This window comes from Callithrix jacchus, chromosome 17 (genome assembly GCF_049354715.1).
Source record: "Callithrix jacchus isolate 240 chromosome 17, calJac240_pri, whole genome shotgun sequence".
Taxonomy (NCBI): Eukaryota; Metazoa; Chordata; class Mammalia; order Primates; family Cebidae; genus Callithrix; species Callithrix jacchus.
This window is the reverse complement of record NC_133518.1, coordinates 52,128,230-52,143,850: the sequence shown is the minus strand read 5'-3', so window position 1 is coordinate 52,143,850 and position 15,621 is coordinate 52,128,230. Positions and strand designations below refer to the sequence as shown.

The following is a 15,621-nucleotide window of genomic DNA, read 5'->3' as shown; positions in this document are numbered from 1 at the left end:
TGATCTAAGTGTTTGGCATCAAAAAGATCAGTCAGATAACTGTCTGATTCCCTGTTTCCTAACTTCTTATCCAAGGATCTACTACATCCAAATTATCACACTAACCTTACTGCAGCAGCCCTCTTCTTTCATTTGTTTCCATAAAAATAAAAGGAAATCTGTGTTCATTGATCACCGATTGAGAACCACATTGAGTTATGTCAGCTCCGATTCGGTTGATTCTAATCAGTTAAACTTAATGATGCTATAATGCATTCAGAGTCAGCCAGAGCATCTAAGTGTCTGAACAAACACGGACCATTACACACCAAAGGAAAATATCTACTAGAACTTCTCATTCCCATTAGATAACGAATCACAATGAGGGGAAAGGGCAGTATTTCAGTCATTAGCCCACAATTAAGCTGCCAACATTATATAAAAGCCTCAAGCGCTCAAGTCCAATCATTCATCTTTTTTTCCTCTTGCTTCAACGAGGCAGCAGAAGGGATCTCTGCCTGCTTTCTGGGGCTTCTCTTGCAGTGCCACGCACCCAGAGGAACTCAAACACAAGGCTGCTCCCAAACTTCCATGAGCTGTTATCTTACAAAATGCCCTCAGTTACATCCTTCAAGGAATAATAGAGCTACTACATCTTAGTTTGGGCTGTGGTTGATACCTTAATTGTTGCTTTTCCTTTAAATAAATAAAGATTTAAACATTTCAAAAGGTAATTCCAAAGCAGATCAGCATTTTATTTAGCAAGTCACTATCACAAGACATACAGGCTACCGTTTAAAAGAAGTCCTCGGGTTAAAAAAAAAATGTTTAGGAAGAGATGAGAAGTTTCTCATCTCTGATGACTACAAACATAATTAAAAGAGTCTAGAAAAAAATGTTACTATTTGTAGTGTGGGTATAGTACAGCAGTTCTTAAAGAGTAACCTGCTTTATTTTAATTTATAATATCGTAAATATGGATAGATTAAAAACACATGAACAAAAGCTCTTTGGGGTATTCAGTAATTTTTTTTTTTTTTTTTTTTTGCGATGGAGTCTTGAGCTGTTGCTCAGGCTGGAGTGCCTTGGCATGATCTGAGCTCACTGCAACCTCTGCCTTCTGTCTTCAAGAGGTTCTCCTGCCTCAGCTACCCGAGTGGCTGGAATTACAGGCACATGCCACCACACCAGGCTAATTTTCATATTTTTAGTAGAGAAGGGGTTTCACTATGTTGCCAGGCTGGTCTCCAACTCCTAACCTCAAGTGATCCATCCACCTCGACCTCCCAAAGTGTTAGGATTACAAGTGTGAGGCACTGTGCCCCACTCTGGGGTCTTCAATAATTATTAAGAGTGTAAAGCAGCCCCAAGGATCAAGTTTGAGCACCTTTGTTTTAGTGAAAGCACTGTACATTTTGGAGCAAAATGGTCAAGGTTTATTTTATTTTGGCTCTTCTGTCTCCCGCTTGCTGTGTAATCACAGCCAATTTACTTAGTGTCTCTGGTCTTCTATTTTTTATATATCAGATTAATCACGTCTATAATGATTTGCTCAAGCATGTCTTCTTTGCTGAAACATAACATCCAGAAGGTCAGGATTATGTCTGTTTTGTCCATCCTCCATCACCAAAGCCTGGCACAGCACGTTACATGGTACATGATAGGGTCTCAATAAATAATCATAAACTGATTGACAGGGTGGTTGTGAGGCTTAATTAGAATAATGTGTATAAAGTGCTCCATAAGGTACCTGGCAGTTGGCAAATGTCATAGGTGCTCAGTAAATGCCAGATCCCTTTCTTCACCACTAATACTGTTCTCAGCTGTACCACATAGGAGAGAAAATTCATAGCTTGTCTATATGAAGTAAATATTTGTGGCATTGTTTCCCTAAGTGTGGTATCCACACTAATAGCATCAATAGCACCTAGGAAATTGTTAGAAATCAAATTGTTTTGCTCCTACCCTAGACCCACTGAGTAAGAAATTCTACAGGAAGGGTCCATCACTCTGGGTTTTAACAAACCCTCCAGGAGATTCTGAGATTCTGATTCATTCTCAAGTTTGAGAACCATGGCTTGAAGACAGGATTTTATGCTAGTAATATTTTAGATTTTCGCAACAAAGAGATGCCCAATACATTATCTAAGGCTGGCAACCTAAGATCCTTTTGGGAAAAGGGCAGGGGAAACAAAGTCAGATACAATAAATTTCTGCTGCTGGTCTTGGAGGGGGGAATGATTGATTTTGTATTCTGGTTGTGTTCCTGGGGCCAGTACTAAACATACCTTGCATTTGAAATAAAGCTGGAACCATCAGAAACAGAGGAAGTTTTATCTTAGAGAAACTCCAGCATAATTCTTGAGTCACCTTTTGTGGCTGGGCATAAAATTTTGTGAGTGAGAACAGAGGGAGAGGAGGGGAGGAAAGGGAGAAGGATCAATGATTCAGTAGTTATGAAAAGCATACATTTTTGTTGCTGATATCTACCATACTTTCATAAACACATTCCTAATTTTCACAATTCCCCTGCAACATAGCAAACCACTACCAATAGGTGAATTAACTACTAATAAGCCTCTAGTTTGTGAGAGATGCCACCAGGAAATAGTAGTTGCAATTTGCACAATTTCCAAGTGACAGCAAGATTCACAACCATCTTATTACATAGATACAACCACCGATCTCATTTTATATCTGTGAAAACTGAGCTTTAACAGGTTAAGCAGAACAGAAATTCAAACCTAGGAATTCCTGACTTAATATTTATGCCATTCACCAATAAATGATCCTACCTACCTATAAACAACACACAGAATAGTCTTGCAAATATAATGGAGCATATTTGAGGTGAGGGCTATGATTTAAAGTCAATGCATAAAGTACAACACACAGACAGTCAAAATAATCCTTGAAAAAAATCTTATACATGTTTCACGAAGTACAATGTATGTTGTATTACAGATAAAACTGTGCGGTGGTAACATGTCTACATAACTTCATATGCTAATTTAGATTATATGATAAGGAGTCAATAATCAAAATACAATAAGAATATTTTGAATAAATGAGAGCAGGTGTAGAATCTATTTTGAGTAACTTCAAGGCATACTTTGCCTGGATGCAGGCTATTTGCTAAGGGAATGGAGATGCACCCAGAGTGACAGATGGAGTATACTAAAAAGTTCTAGGTTCTCTGGAGTCACATCAAGAAGTGCAATATACAGCTGCTACTTGGAAAAGTTTGCAACATGCTACAGACATGGGTACACCTATGAATACCCATGTTACAATGCACACAACACAGGGGTTGAAGCATAGACAGGCCATAAGTGGGTATGATAAGGGGAATCAACTTTAACTTGGAGAATCCAAGCCTAAGAAACAAAGATATATGAAGCATGAACTTGATAAATGTGCCCTGGTCTTGGAATAGGGATAGAGATCCCTATTTAGATTCCCAACCTAAATTTGTTTCCTCTTCCTCCCCAGTTGCCAGTGCTTTGTCATTGATCAAATTATTTAAAAAACAGTACTAATAATATCTAGCTCACAGAATATATACTTCTATTGACTGTGTATATATTTATATAATTAAATAATTTTTTCTGCAAGATAAGCATATTATGTGAAAGAAATTAACATTGCTTTTTTTTTTTTTAAGTACTATATCCTACTTTAAGTCTTCTCTGGAAGGACAGAGAGCAAGGCTGGAAAAGTAGGAAAAAAAATTAGTGCATACATGTGGTGAGTCAAGGCCTCTTTTCTACCTTATATATATAGCTTAATCTCCATTTTTACAAATGAGGAAATAAGGCACAGAGAAGTTTAGTAATTTTCCCAAAGCAAAACAGCTATTAAGTGGCAGAGCCAGGGTTCAAACTAAGTATATTTACTTTTAAAGCTTAAGCCCTTTCCGTAATAAAACTTAACAAATATTTGTCTTTATCAAACTGCATTGCAACCCAGTGATTTTTTGGCACATTTCCTGATATGAGTGAGGAAGAAAGAAAAAGCTTAGTTCATTCAGTCAACCAAAAGGTTTTTAGCAACTACTAGGTACCTAGCACTGTTTGGGGTTCAGTTGTGAGCAAGACAGAGAGAGCCCTGATCCCCTGAAGCATGAAGTGGAGAGGAGAAGGGAGTGTGGAGTGGCATGGGCCAAAGAAAAACACAGGACCAGGAGTGAGGAAGCCTTTATCTCACTACTGTAACTTGGCCACCAACAAGCTTGAGCAAGTCACTTCACCTTGCTGAGTCTCTGGTTTCTCAAATGGAAAATGGGAGAGGTGTGCATAATTTTATGGGATTGCCAAGCTCTCACATTCTCTGATTCCATAAGAGACACTTCTTTTCCCGTCTTTTTAAAATTAAATCAGGTTAGGAGCTATAATGAGCGTTATTCATTGACAAAAAATCAACTATTTCCACTCTCTTCCTCTTATCATGCCTTTGCTCCAAAATGATTCACAATCAGTCAAGTCACGGAATATAAAGTGCACCAAGCAAAAGAAGTCTGACCGTGGCTTCTCAGGAGCTGTGCAGTCTGCCTGGCCAGATAACGTTAACATAGAGGATCAAAGGAGCTTATCCATCTCTGGTTTCACATTTGCACGATGTCAGGTGCGAAACTCCTTGACTTTTCCATTTTGACACTGAAATTTATGTCTCTAAGTTACTTGTTGAATCAACTGCTTCAAAGTTAACAAAGACATCACCTCAGTCATCTCATGGCTAAGATATTAAAAGCCTTCTTTATCTTTAATGATAAAGCATTGTTTTGGCCATTCTATTGCACTTACTATTTTTCATTTTTATGGATTTTTCATTTTTATATTTCATTTTGTATGAAATACACCTTTCAATATTTTAAAAACAGAATTCTTATCTAGATGGTTTCAGAACCGTAACTTAATGGTAAAGGTTCCTAGTGATGGTTGTTAGATTTCTATTACATTTCCTTCAAAATCATTTTCTGTTTAAATGAATTAAGCCAATTATTTAGGCATTTATTATGATCTTGATGAAACTGGTACATGCAAGGCATGGCATGGGTTGATTAGAGTTGAGAATACTATTAGCACTGTTAAGAATATATGTAATGCAAAACGCCTGACACCCCCTCCACTTCTCCCTCAAAATTACCTTCTGTCCACCTCGTTCTTTGAAATACAGGGAGAGGAAAAACACCTTAGCATAACAGGACTTGTAAAGGAACACTGCCCAGGTCCTTTGAGACAAACCAAATGTCTCTATCTCTTATCCAGCACCATTTGTTCATCTCTCTCCTCACACTTAACACCATGGTTTCAATGTTTCTTTTCACCAGTCAGCCTGCCCCTCAGGTCTTCGTGTTTATCCCCAGTGCCTGGCACAGCTTTTGACATAAATGCTGTGACAAATTATTGTTCAACAGATGGATGAATGAGACCCTTCTGCTCAGGGGGAAGGGGTAAGAGATGGGGTAAGAGACCCATTTAAAAATAAAATGGTGATAGCTAATAATAATCACAGTGAACCTGTATTAAGCTCCTATTGTATGCCAAGCACTATATATATATGGTTGCTAACCTTTAACAAAAAGGAAAAATGGCGAAAGTCATTTTATTTTCTCTTCTTATAGATCTGCACTGTTTTAGTAAAGTGACCACTAGCCACATAGGAGCATTAAGCACTTCAAATGTGACAAATCTGAATTAAAATGTGCTATAAGTATAAAACTATATGCTAGATTTCAAAGATTTAGTATTAGGAAAAAGAATGTAAAATATCTCAATAATCCCTATATTGACTGCATGTTGATTTTTTAAATATTGTGTTAAGACATTATTATTATTATTTAAAAGGGTGAGGTTTGGGGAGAACTCCCAAGAGAATGGACACAAGAACTAGCATTTACCTACCCACTAAAATGTCAGAAAACACCTCACATTTACAATTACCAGCTCCATTTTCCAGATCCTAATACTCAGGTTAAGTGATTTACCCAAATGCCGGTATCTTGAAACCTATAGCCCAGATTTAAACCAGGTATTTCTGGATCCAGAGTTGTTCTGATAACAGGACCAAGTGTAAGGAAACAAAGGGCAATCAAACCCCAAAGAGGCCTGTCACCAGGAGTTCTGAGAGCAGTCAGACTGTCCAGCCACGGAGCAACTTAACCAGGCACTAGAAGAGATCACCAGATGCTCAGGGCAAAAAAACCTTTTGTCCCCTCTCAGCATCGAGGCAATCCAGGTTGGAGGGAAAGATGCACCTGGGAAAACCAATACCCCCAGGCATATCTTGGGGTTGGGTCAAACTCCATTCCTTAACCTAGAAGCCCTGCTTATGGGTCTCGGAGGTGGACTCCACTGGTGCTCCGGCGCCCTCTAGCGATTGTCCATTCTAATGCTAGTTCTCTCTAGTCAGTCTTTCTAGACTCACCAACTCCTAGGGCTTGCCCTACCCTGGACCACTGCCAGCCTGGTTTTATTCCTCCTCTACCTCAAGGTGTAATGAATTGCCCTGCAGAGGTTTGGGATATATTGGGTAAAAAAAGGTCTTCTGGTCAATATACCTTAAACCTGAGGTTTCTAGGGTTAATCCGAAATACTGTATTTCCCCGCTGACGTTTCCAAGGAGAAATGTATCTAGTTTCCTAAGTAATAAGAAAAACAAAGTTAGAAATACTATGTTCTGAGCCAAAGATGTAAAAGCAACATTTAAGAAAGTTTTTTCTTTCAGAATGAAGCCTTAATAAAGAATAAAGTATTCCCCCGTGTGTTCCTGGAACTGTAAACACTCATAAAGTCTCTTTGTTTACTTTATTTACTCAATTGTGACATTTTAAATAGATAGCTAAGTCTACGCATGAGCAATTTTTCACAGAACATGCACATTAACAGAGATGGCTGCAGACAATGACTTTGTACAATTCAATCACATTTATTTGGTAAATACTGCACTGGCTCCAGGAGACAGCAATGTAATAAGTCCCAAGCCTACTCCTCCTAACACTCTAATGGCAGTGGGAGACACCCCCGCAATCATCCTAACTCACACTCAATAAAGATCAGCTGTGCACATGGTGCTAGAGATTGGCGCCACCGCTGTAATTATCTCCAGGGAACATGAGTTTCCTTACGAGGGGAGTAATCAGAAGGGTTGTTAAATGAGTCCCCTGATTTTGAGAAGTCTCTTATTTGAGTTTTAGTTCCACATTTGTCAAATTAAATAGCTAGAGTCAGTAGACGATTCCCAAGCTCTCTTCCAGTTTTGAGAGCCATAGATTCAAAGCAATAAAGTTGCTGTTCACAGTTTAGAGATAAGTCCATCATAGATCAGCTTAAATGTGCTCTCCTTCCAGCCCTATAACTAAAATCATAGGACTAGAATAATTTTCCCAAAGAAGGCATCCTTATCACTTTCTTATTTTCGAGACTTGCCTTCCAACCCCCAGTATTTACTGAGCTAAAAAGCTGATAGTTCTCAAGAGGGTTTCCAAAGAAGATAGCAGAGAAATAAAAGACTTCCTAGGATGTGCCAATTTAGGAGAAAATATACATGATATTTAATATATATTTAGTAGTTCATACAGCAAACAGCTTCCACATAACTGCACTTTCTAGTACAGGGGAAAAAAACCCGAAAGTATATGCAGTCACTAGTTTAGAAGATATTCACTGGTTGACTTTAAAACTAATTGAGCCCTTACTATACCCTATTTCAAATAACATAGAAAACATAATACATCTTACCTGACCCATTTATTGTGCTTGATTTTTGGATTTACCATCAACTTTTACATAAATACTTTATCCAAAAAATGGATGTGTAACCCCAACCTAAATTATTTTCATAATATGCTTCCCTCAAAATAAAATATTGTAAGTTTTGGGGGACATCTCAGAAAGAATTTAAATCAGTATTTTTTGTCATCTACATTCAATCAGGAGAAAGGCAACTCTATTATTGTATGTTGAAAGATCAGTTTTAATGCACCAAGGAATGGTCTTGAACTACATGACATTTCATTTTGAATGCATTTAAATTTTTCTATCTTGATATTTTGTAAATCTAGTGTACTGGCTACTGTTGCCAAGGAAATATGACTTTGGGTTACTGCATGGATCTGCAGGGGTTTTTGTTTTTCTTTTAAAATATTAACAAGACAAAAATGGAAAGATCAAATATGGAAAATAAATTTAGCCCTTTCTCTCTTCAAAGTACATGGAATACAGATCTTGCACATCACTGATTAAAAAATACAAAGATTCATGAAGTGATTTTTCCCAACTAGTGTAGAGACTTTTTGCCCAATTAGTCAAGTTGATATCATCAGAATACTAGTCTCACTCTTTGTTCTGGATTCAGACCTCTCTGAAAGTGTGGGGCATTGATTACACACAACACTGGCTGCTCGTGGTCAATAAGTTCATCTCTAAATGAAAAGGTCCTTTCTTTATATGGGTAAAGGTAACATCATGATCTAGGGTGTTACAGTTCAAAGGATTTTCAAAGTGAAGTCAGAAGAAGGCTTAGTGCAAACCTTATAAATGCATTCAGTATTAATTCCAAAAGATTCAGATGCATCTGAAAATGAAAATTCCACCACTAACCCATTTTTTTTGTCTGTGATTGTTTCTTATAGTGAATATAACCTCAAGATTTTCAATCATAATAATGGACTTAAATCATCTAATTATTAAAAAGAATCAAAGCTTTTTTCTAATTTTTTTTTGGAATATTACATAAAACTCTATAAACAGATAACATCTTTACTTCCTAACTGAAATGAGGTGTTTTAAATTAGAAATCCACAAGCAGATTGATATACTTTAGAACAAACACCTTTTAATTAAAACCTCTAAAAACAGAGTCCCCTTAAGACAAACCAGTAATTCAACCAACATGTCATGTTGCTACTGGAAACCTGGAGATAAACAGGAAGTCTTTTAATTTCTTTTTACAGTTAAGAAACAACTCAGAGCAACTATTTTCAAAGAAATATTTGGAAATTCCTGTAAAGAAATTATCTCACATTGGGAAGTCACTGTACCCCATCTGTGCCTTCTCCCAGTCAAATATGCTGGACCTGTGTCTGGGAGAATAAAAGGAAGGCAGACCACTCACAGGAAAGGCATAGGTTTGATGGTCTTAGGAGTGTTCACTTGTTAACACATAGGTAGAGCTTTGGTTCAATTATAGGAACTCTCTTCTCAATCATGCAAAACTGCCCAGGATTAAACATCTACTATTGCTATAGATCAATATATTCTTTCATGCAATGTTAATGGAAAATCATCTCATTCCGATGTGTTTTGAGTTTCATCCTCTAAAACCGTAAGAATCTTCCCATGAGAGATAAATGAGAAAATGTTGGCCTTTATCAGGATGCACTACTAACACAGGTGTTCTGACTGTATTTTCCAACCCTCCCTCTATTTTTAGGCACCTCTCTACCTGTGAGAACCTTTGACTTACTCTGGGTCCTGACCTGATAGAGTAACTTTGTCAGTCTCTTTTTAAAAACGGGCAGGTGAATAAAATGAGCTCAGCTTGGAAGCAGCAGCTCAGTAAGGGAAATGAAAATATCAGAAGTTATCTAATCACAGCCATAGCCATGCTGAGCTTCATCTTATCTCTTGGTTAATAAAAAGAAATGGGACCTTCCTAAACTTGAAGGGCATCAAATTAAGTTTTTGCTTGCCTCTGGCTTTTGGAAGGGATATACTATGTGGTTTAACCAGTGTCTGCTGACTACAAAAAATGGCATGGATTCAAAACACCTATGTTATGGGAAAGTTTTTGGTGTTTCATTTTTTGTTTATTTTAATACAACGCAGAAAACAAAACACAAAGGCCTTTGAGAACAGGGATTGTTAAGCGAATATAAGGGAGAAAAGAACACTTTATTTGAAGTTAAGGTAATAGTATCTGTGTGTGTGCATCTGTGAATGAGCTGGGTTGTTTCATTTAAAGAGAATACATTGAAGTACCTTGGACAGTTGAAAAGTGCTGTTCAGGAAACAAAACCAAGTGAGCCAAAGGAAAATCAGAGCAATGCTTTCAAAATCCCTGGCAAAGCAGCAAGAGGATGAAGAATTGGTTTTGCATAGTTTTGAACCCAGGGCGTAAAGGTGTGGAGGCATCTTTTTCCACAAGGCACTGAAATCCTGTGAGTGAGTGTGAGAGTGAGTGTGTCTGTGTGTTTGTAGAGGGAGAGGTTCCCAGACGTTTCTCTTGCAAAGCTTCTCAGGCACTCTCCCTTCCCCAGCCCCTCCCCCCTCACTCTGCTCACCTTTCCCCCACCTCCGCCTCCCAATCCCTGATATCAAACCCTTCATAAGTTTGCCTCCCTTGGATCATCTCTGCCCCTGTGATTTTCCCTGGAGCCTGACAGGTTCTGGGGCTGAAAGCCAGTCGGCCAAGACGCCCCGGAAGCGCGGTCAGATTTGGAAAATAGAACGGGAAATAGAGCCTTAAAGCCCACCAACTCCAAGATGAACGGGGAGCATTTTTCATCATGGTTCAGCCTGCTCCTCACGGATGGTAATCAGCACTCACTTGACTTGGCTTGGCCCAACTCCTAATTGACTCATTAACAGTTCTCGTGTCTCCGTGATACCACGCGGGGTCGTGATCTCCTTACTCAGCTGTGGCTTGGCTTCAGAGGTCCCTCATGTCCCGTGCCCCGTCCCCTTTTCCCTCCGGCTACTTTACTCCACAGAGGAAGCAGGGCTGAAGGACTGGCTTGAATCAAGGCACTTGCAAGCCTATGGATTAGTTTTTAACGCTGAGAGCCCCTGAGGCAACTAAATATTATCAGAAGCTCACTGTAAGAAGTGTGGGGGAGGAGGTTGAGAGGCTGAATCCAACCGCAGGCAGGTCAAGTCATTGGATGGGACTACACTGTCCCACAGCTTTCTCACTGTCAGAGAGGAAGCTGCAACTTCATCCAGGGTTCCCTACCCCCCCTCCCCGTTTTGAAAACTGTACCCCTTCTTCCGCCTTCGGGACGTCTCCTCCCCTCCACGGTCTTCCTCCCCAACTCCATTACCCCCACCCCACCAGGGCGAGTTGGGTGGACGTCAGCAGGCGAGAGGTAGGGGATGAAAGTTCCTTCAGATTAAAGACGACGCTTGCAGCTGCTTTTTAAAAACAACAACAGCAACGATACGCGAGCAAATGTGAGCGAGAATCCGTGCATCTCAAAAGTTGGTCGTGCTACGCAGCAGCCCCAACAGACTTTGCAATCACAGCGCCCCAGGAACACAGGAATGAAGAGTTGGCATTGACTTACCTGGGTGTGCCAACCTGGAGGAGTGGAGAGAGAATTCAGCCCGGGACGAGGTCTGTCCCGCCCCCAGGACGCAAAATCCGGCTTTGGAGTGGGGGCGGTTGTGCTGTAGTTACGTGGCGGTGTGAGGGGCGTCGCACCTCCTTCCCCTCGCGTCTTCCGAGGCCAGTTTAGCAACAGCGGCTGGGAAAGGTGCTGAGGGCAGAGTTTGGTCTCACCGGAAACCCTGACTCCATTCTCGGTGAGGGGGGTGGGGGAAGAGGGTGAAAACGTTGGAGATGGCAGGTCGGCTCTCAGTTAACTCAGAGAGTAAAGAGGAGGGTACTGAGGAAAGAGGGAGGGGCGGAGAGGAGCGAGGCAGGGAGGAAAGGAGGACGGCAGGAAAAGAAGGGGATGAGCGGGTGGCGGGGAGATGGCAGCTTCTCACAGAGATTTCCACCTTCTGACGAAACCCATGCACCCAGCAACCCGGCAAGAGACTAGTTCGGAAACCTCCGCGCGAGCGCCCCCTGGGGTTTGCTGGCGGAGACGAGCATTGCCCCGGGAACCCGAGCCCAGGGCCCCGCCCAGGCCTTGGCGGCGGCGCTCTCCGTGGTCCTGCCGCGCCCACAGTCCGGGCTTTCTGCTCAGCTTCGTCCCTCCACTGGGCTCCTGGGGACACTTGATTTAGATCTCCAAGTGTTTGGTCTTCATCTCTACTCCAGGGTGGAGCTGTAGTATCGCGGCGGGGGTGCGAGGGGAATGGGAGTTACACTTTTTTTGCACACATTAAAGAAAACTTCTTAGATGGGTGCTTAACTCTCACCAGAAATGGAGGTGTTGCTCACCTCTGTATCCGCCATGTCTACAAAAGCATCAGGCGTATGGTAATTATTTTTAGCAAGTAAATGCATGAGTAAATTGATAAAGAGTATTTTCTTCGTCTCATAACGCGTTTCTGAATACATCTACCTCACAAATAAGATAAAGAAATACTTAGGGAGTACCCATGCTTAAAGATAGATACTGATATGCTGTCTTATGTAAGGTGTAACCACTTCCACATGTTATAAAGCACTTTAGAGGGAAAGCATGGCCTTCCTCTTTCAAACTTATTCAAATGCAGTCAAATGAACTTCTTCAAATACAGGGCAGGGCATTGTTTCTGATTATGTCTGCTACCATAGACAAACAAGAAAACTAAATACTCTCTGCACATTGGTATTGTCAGACTCACAAATTGGACTTTGGAATTAATGAAGTAAAGTGAATGACAGTCTCTTTCTGACATTGGGATGGCATAGAGTGCATTACATCTAACATGGAGAGGAGATGGAAGGTCTTCCTTCTCACCCTATTAAGGTGCTAACAAAGCCTCTCTTCAGGTTGGAGGGAATATCAGCCAAAATCGTTTCGCTAACCATAGAATTCTCAATTTCAAAGTCCAGAGAAGGAGAAACAATAGGGTAAGGAGCAGGACTCCCTCTTGTTCTGTAGAAGTAGTCAGAAAGATCTTTGATAAGCAGAGAGACAACCTTTCAGAAAGAATACAAATAATATTTTTCTTCCTTCAGTCACCTCTAAAGCCTTTCTGAAATAGGATAACACTAAACATGGAACCTGGAAAGGACCTCAGGGAGCTTCTCTATACACTGAAACTACTACATAAATCCTTGGATTTGCTTTGATTGCAAAAACTTGGGTCACCTTTTTATACATAAGTCAATCATTGTGACCTTTGGATATGGAATTACACTAATGGGCCAGGCCTTCCACAATGTCTGGGAGTATGTGATGTCTTCTACAGCACTCCTGAAGCCAGGATGGATCCCCACCTGATCTACACTCATTAAGAGTAAGACACAGAGACAATTCTCCAAGGGATATTCAGGGTCCTACTACCAGGAAAGGGGAGATAGATGCTAAGCAGGTAAAACCAGCATTATGATTACTAAATATGAAAATGTTAAGTCCAAAAACATTACTTCCCGGTTTTGTTAAGAGGTAGCCTCAGAGATAAGCTCAAAGTTTGAGTTGGATTGAACTCACAAAGATGAAGGGAAAAGAAGGAAAGGTCATTATGCATTTCCTTGCATGTTAATTGTATCCTCTAAAATTTAATTTCCATGAAGGTGAGTAATGTGTCTGTTTTGTCATCTTGTTCATGATTATAACCCCAATGCCTAGGAAGGTGTCTACCACTTAGTAGGCAGTGAACAAACATTTATAAAATTAAAAATAATGTAAATATCTTAGGGACCATTCAGCATAAACTTCTTGTATTATAATTGAGAGAAAAGGAATTAAGATGTGCTGAGCATGTACTATTTCCAGGCAATCTGTTAGGTACTCTACTTACCATCTCATTTAATTTTTACAACAACCTGCCCAAGAAGGTTTTACTATCTACAAAAATAAATCCAGAGTTTGGGTGGTCGAAATGACCAGACCAGGGAACACAATTAGTTCATGGGAGTATAGAGGTTTTTCACTGAGGCAATCTCTGAAGGGACAGCTAAGAATGGCTGAACACATGGACCACAGAGAAGTTATAGAATCAAAGCTCATAGGGGAAAAGAAAAACAACATGGTTATCTTTGGCCCTACACATTAAAATCACAGATACACAAACTAAACACAATTCCACTACTTGTGACAAATAGGGTTTCCTTTGCCAGCAGGCTTCAGCTCCCTAATTAGAAACAAACAGTTGCCTGCACACCAGTGTGCAGAAAACATGTGCAGCTTTATGCCAGAAACTTGGAATTTTTTCTCAAGACATGACACTGAAGGTAAATTCAAAGAGGCTTTTTACAGGGCACATAAAGCAGAAGTTACTCCCATCTGTTACATGAAATCAACAGCTCATCTGTACAAATGAAGATGTGTAACCAGCTAATAATCCATGTTTTCAATCACTGCTCCCACAGCAAGTTGACCACCAGCCACAGTCCCCTCAACAATTGTAACATCAAAATCCCCTTGTCTGTATCACTTACCTCCTCCCAACTCTCCTTTTAATGGATTCTGAGCTGCTGGGTTCTACAGCCATGGTCAAATTGATCTAAAGACAAGCCAAGGAGCCACTGTGACACTGGTGTTCCCAAGTTACAAAGGAGCATCAGCTCTGGGTAGATTCACTCACTGGGTCTCTGTTTGATAAGATAAGGGAAAGCATCCGCTCAGTGTCTTATGCCAATATGAAAGGCATCTCACCCATCAGTGTGACAAGTGAAATTCTGGAATGGAGCCAGGGAACAAAAGGGAAAAAATGTGGATTCTTACCAGTGCAGTTGATACCATTTTTGGAGAGCAGATGATGAAGGGGAAAAACAGGCAGAGAGTCAGTGCCCTGCATCAAAACCCTTGGATGCTTCCCTGAATGAGTCAGGGTTTGCATTTTGTTTTGAAATTGAATTTCTGTTTTCTTTTTCTTTTGAGCTGTGAGATGGTTACATATTCAATTACTCAAGGGAATTGCTGTAAATAACAGGATATATTTTTGAGGCTATGGATCATATAAGAACCTTGAATCTCACCCTAGGGCTATTTATGGCTTCAAAATTTGTTCTTTTTTCTATTTCAAATGATTTTTGAGAATTGACTGATACGTCTTCCTCTGGTGTTTGTGTATATGCCTGAGGTGTGATGCATTGCTGGAAAGCAGAAACGAACACTCTAAGAAAGCACTTCTTCAAAGATGCTAAGAGTCAAGGGAAAACTAACATACATGTTCCAAGCTGATACAGGAATTAAATATTCCACTGTCTGTCATTTTTTATTTTGTGGGAACCCTATACCACCTGTGGTGCCTCTAACACTGAGTAACAACCTTTGCAATGAAAGGGCTCTTTATATTTTTGTCTACCAATAGGTGGCATCAAAATCTCTCTAGCTTTTCATTCCTGTATTTTAAAAACCATAGGCAGAGGGCATTTTCTTTCAGAGATTTTACATTTTATCATAAGTGATATTATAAAGGCCACCAAATAGCTCTATATTATTTCAGAGCAGATTTTCCTATTGCTTTATTAATGAGGTTTCTCAGTCGTCCCTCTGAGACACACTTTTCTCATCATAAAAAAAAAGTATTTGAATTGAACTCCAGCTCCAAGATTTTGCTTTTCAGCTACATAATATCTTCCCAGACACACCATTTTCTCATGCCTGTGATAAACCCATTAGGACTCCGTTCCCCTGGGCTTAAGGAATATTAACAAGCAGCTATCCCTTGGTTGCAGGGGCTGCTGTTTGCCCAGCCTATATCCATTTTTGTTTGTTTTTCCTTACTAAGAAAAACATAATTTTGTGGAAGGTAGCAATGTGCTCAGCTCCAAACCTACATTTTCCAGCTTTTCTTGCAGATGGGGTAGTGAAGTGAT

General features: G+C 40.2%; 1 protein-coding gene across 3 annotated transcripts in view; it reads right to left on the bottom strand.

The window, feature by feature from the left end:
• CPNE4 (copine 4) overlaps nucleotides 1-14,441 on the bottom strand; it is a 514,588-nt gene extending 500,147 nt beyond the window's left edge. For 2 of the 3 annotated variants that reach the window (XM_078354991.1, XM_035278321.3), the window contains exon 1: nucleotides 11,264-11,707. Coding sequence is in view for 1 of the 3 variants with exons in the window: in XM_035278318.3 (XP_035134209.1) it covers nucleotides 14,239-14,291 (53 nt within the window). In the remaining 2 variants the exon portion in view is untranslated. Of the gene's footprint in view, nucleotides 1-11,263; nucleotides 11,708-14,238 lie in introns of those variants that run through there. The other variant, XM_035278318.3, reaches the window with a different exon arrangement.
• Nucleotides 14,442-15,621: the final 1,180 nt, after the last annotated feature.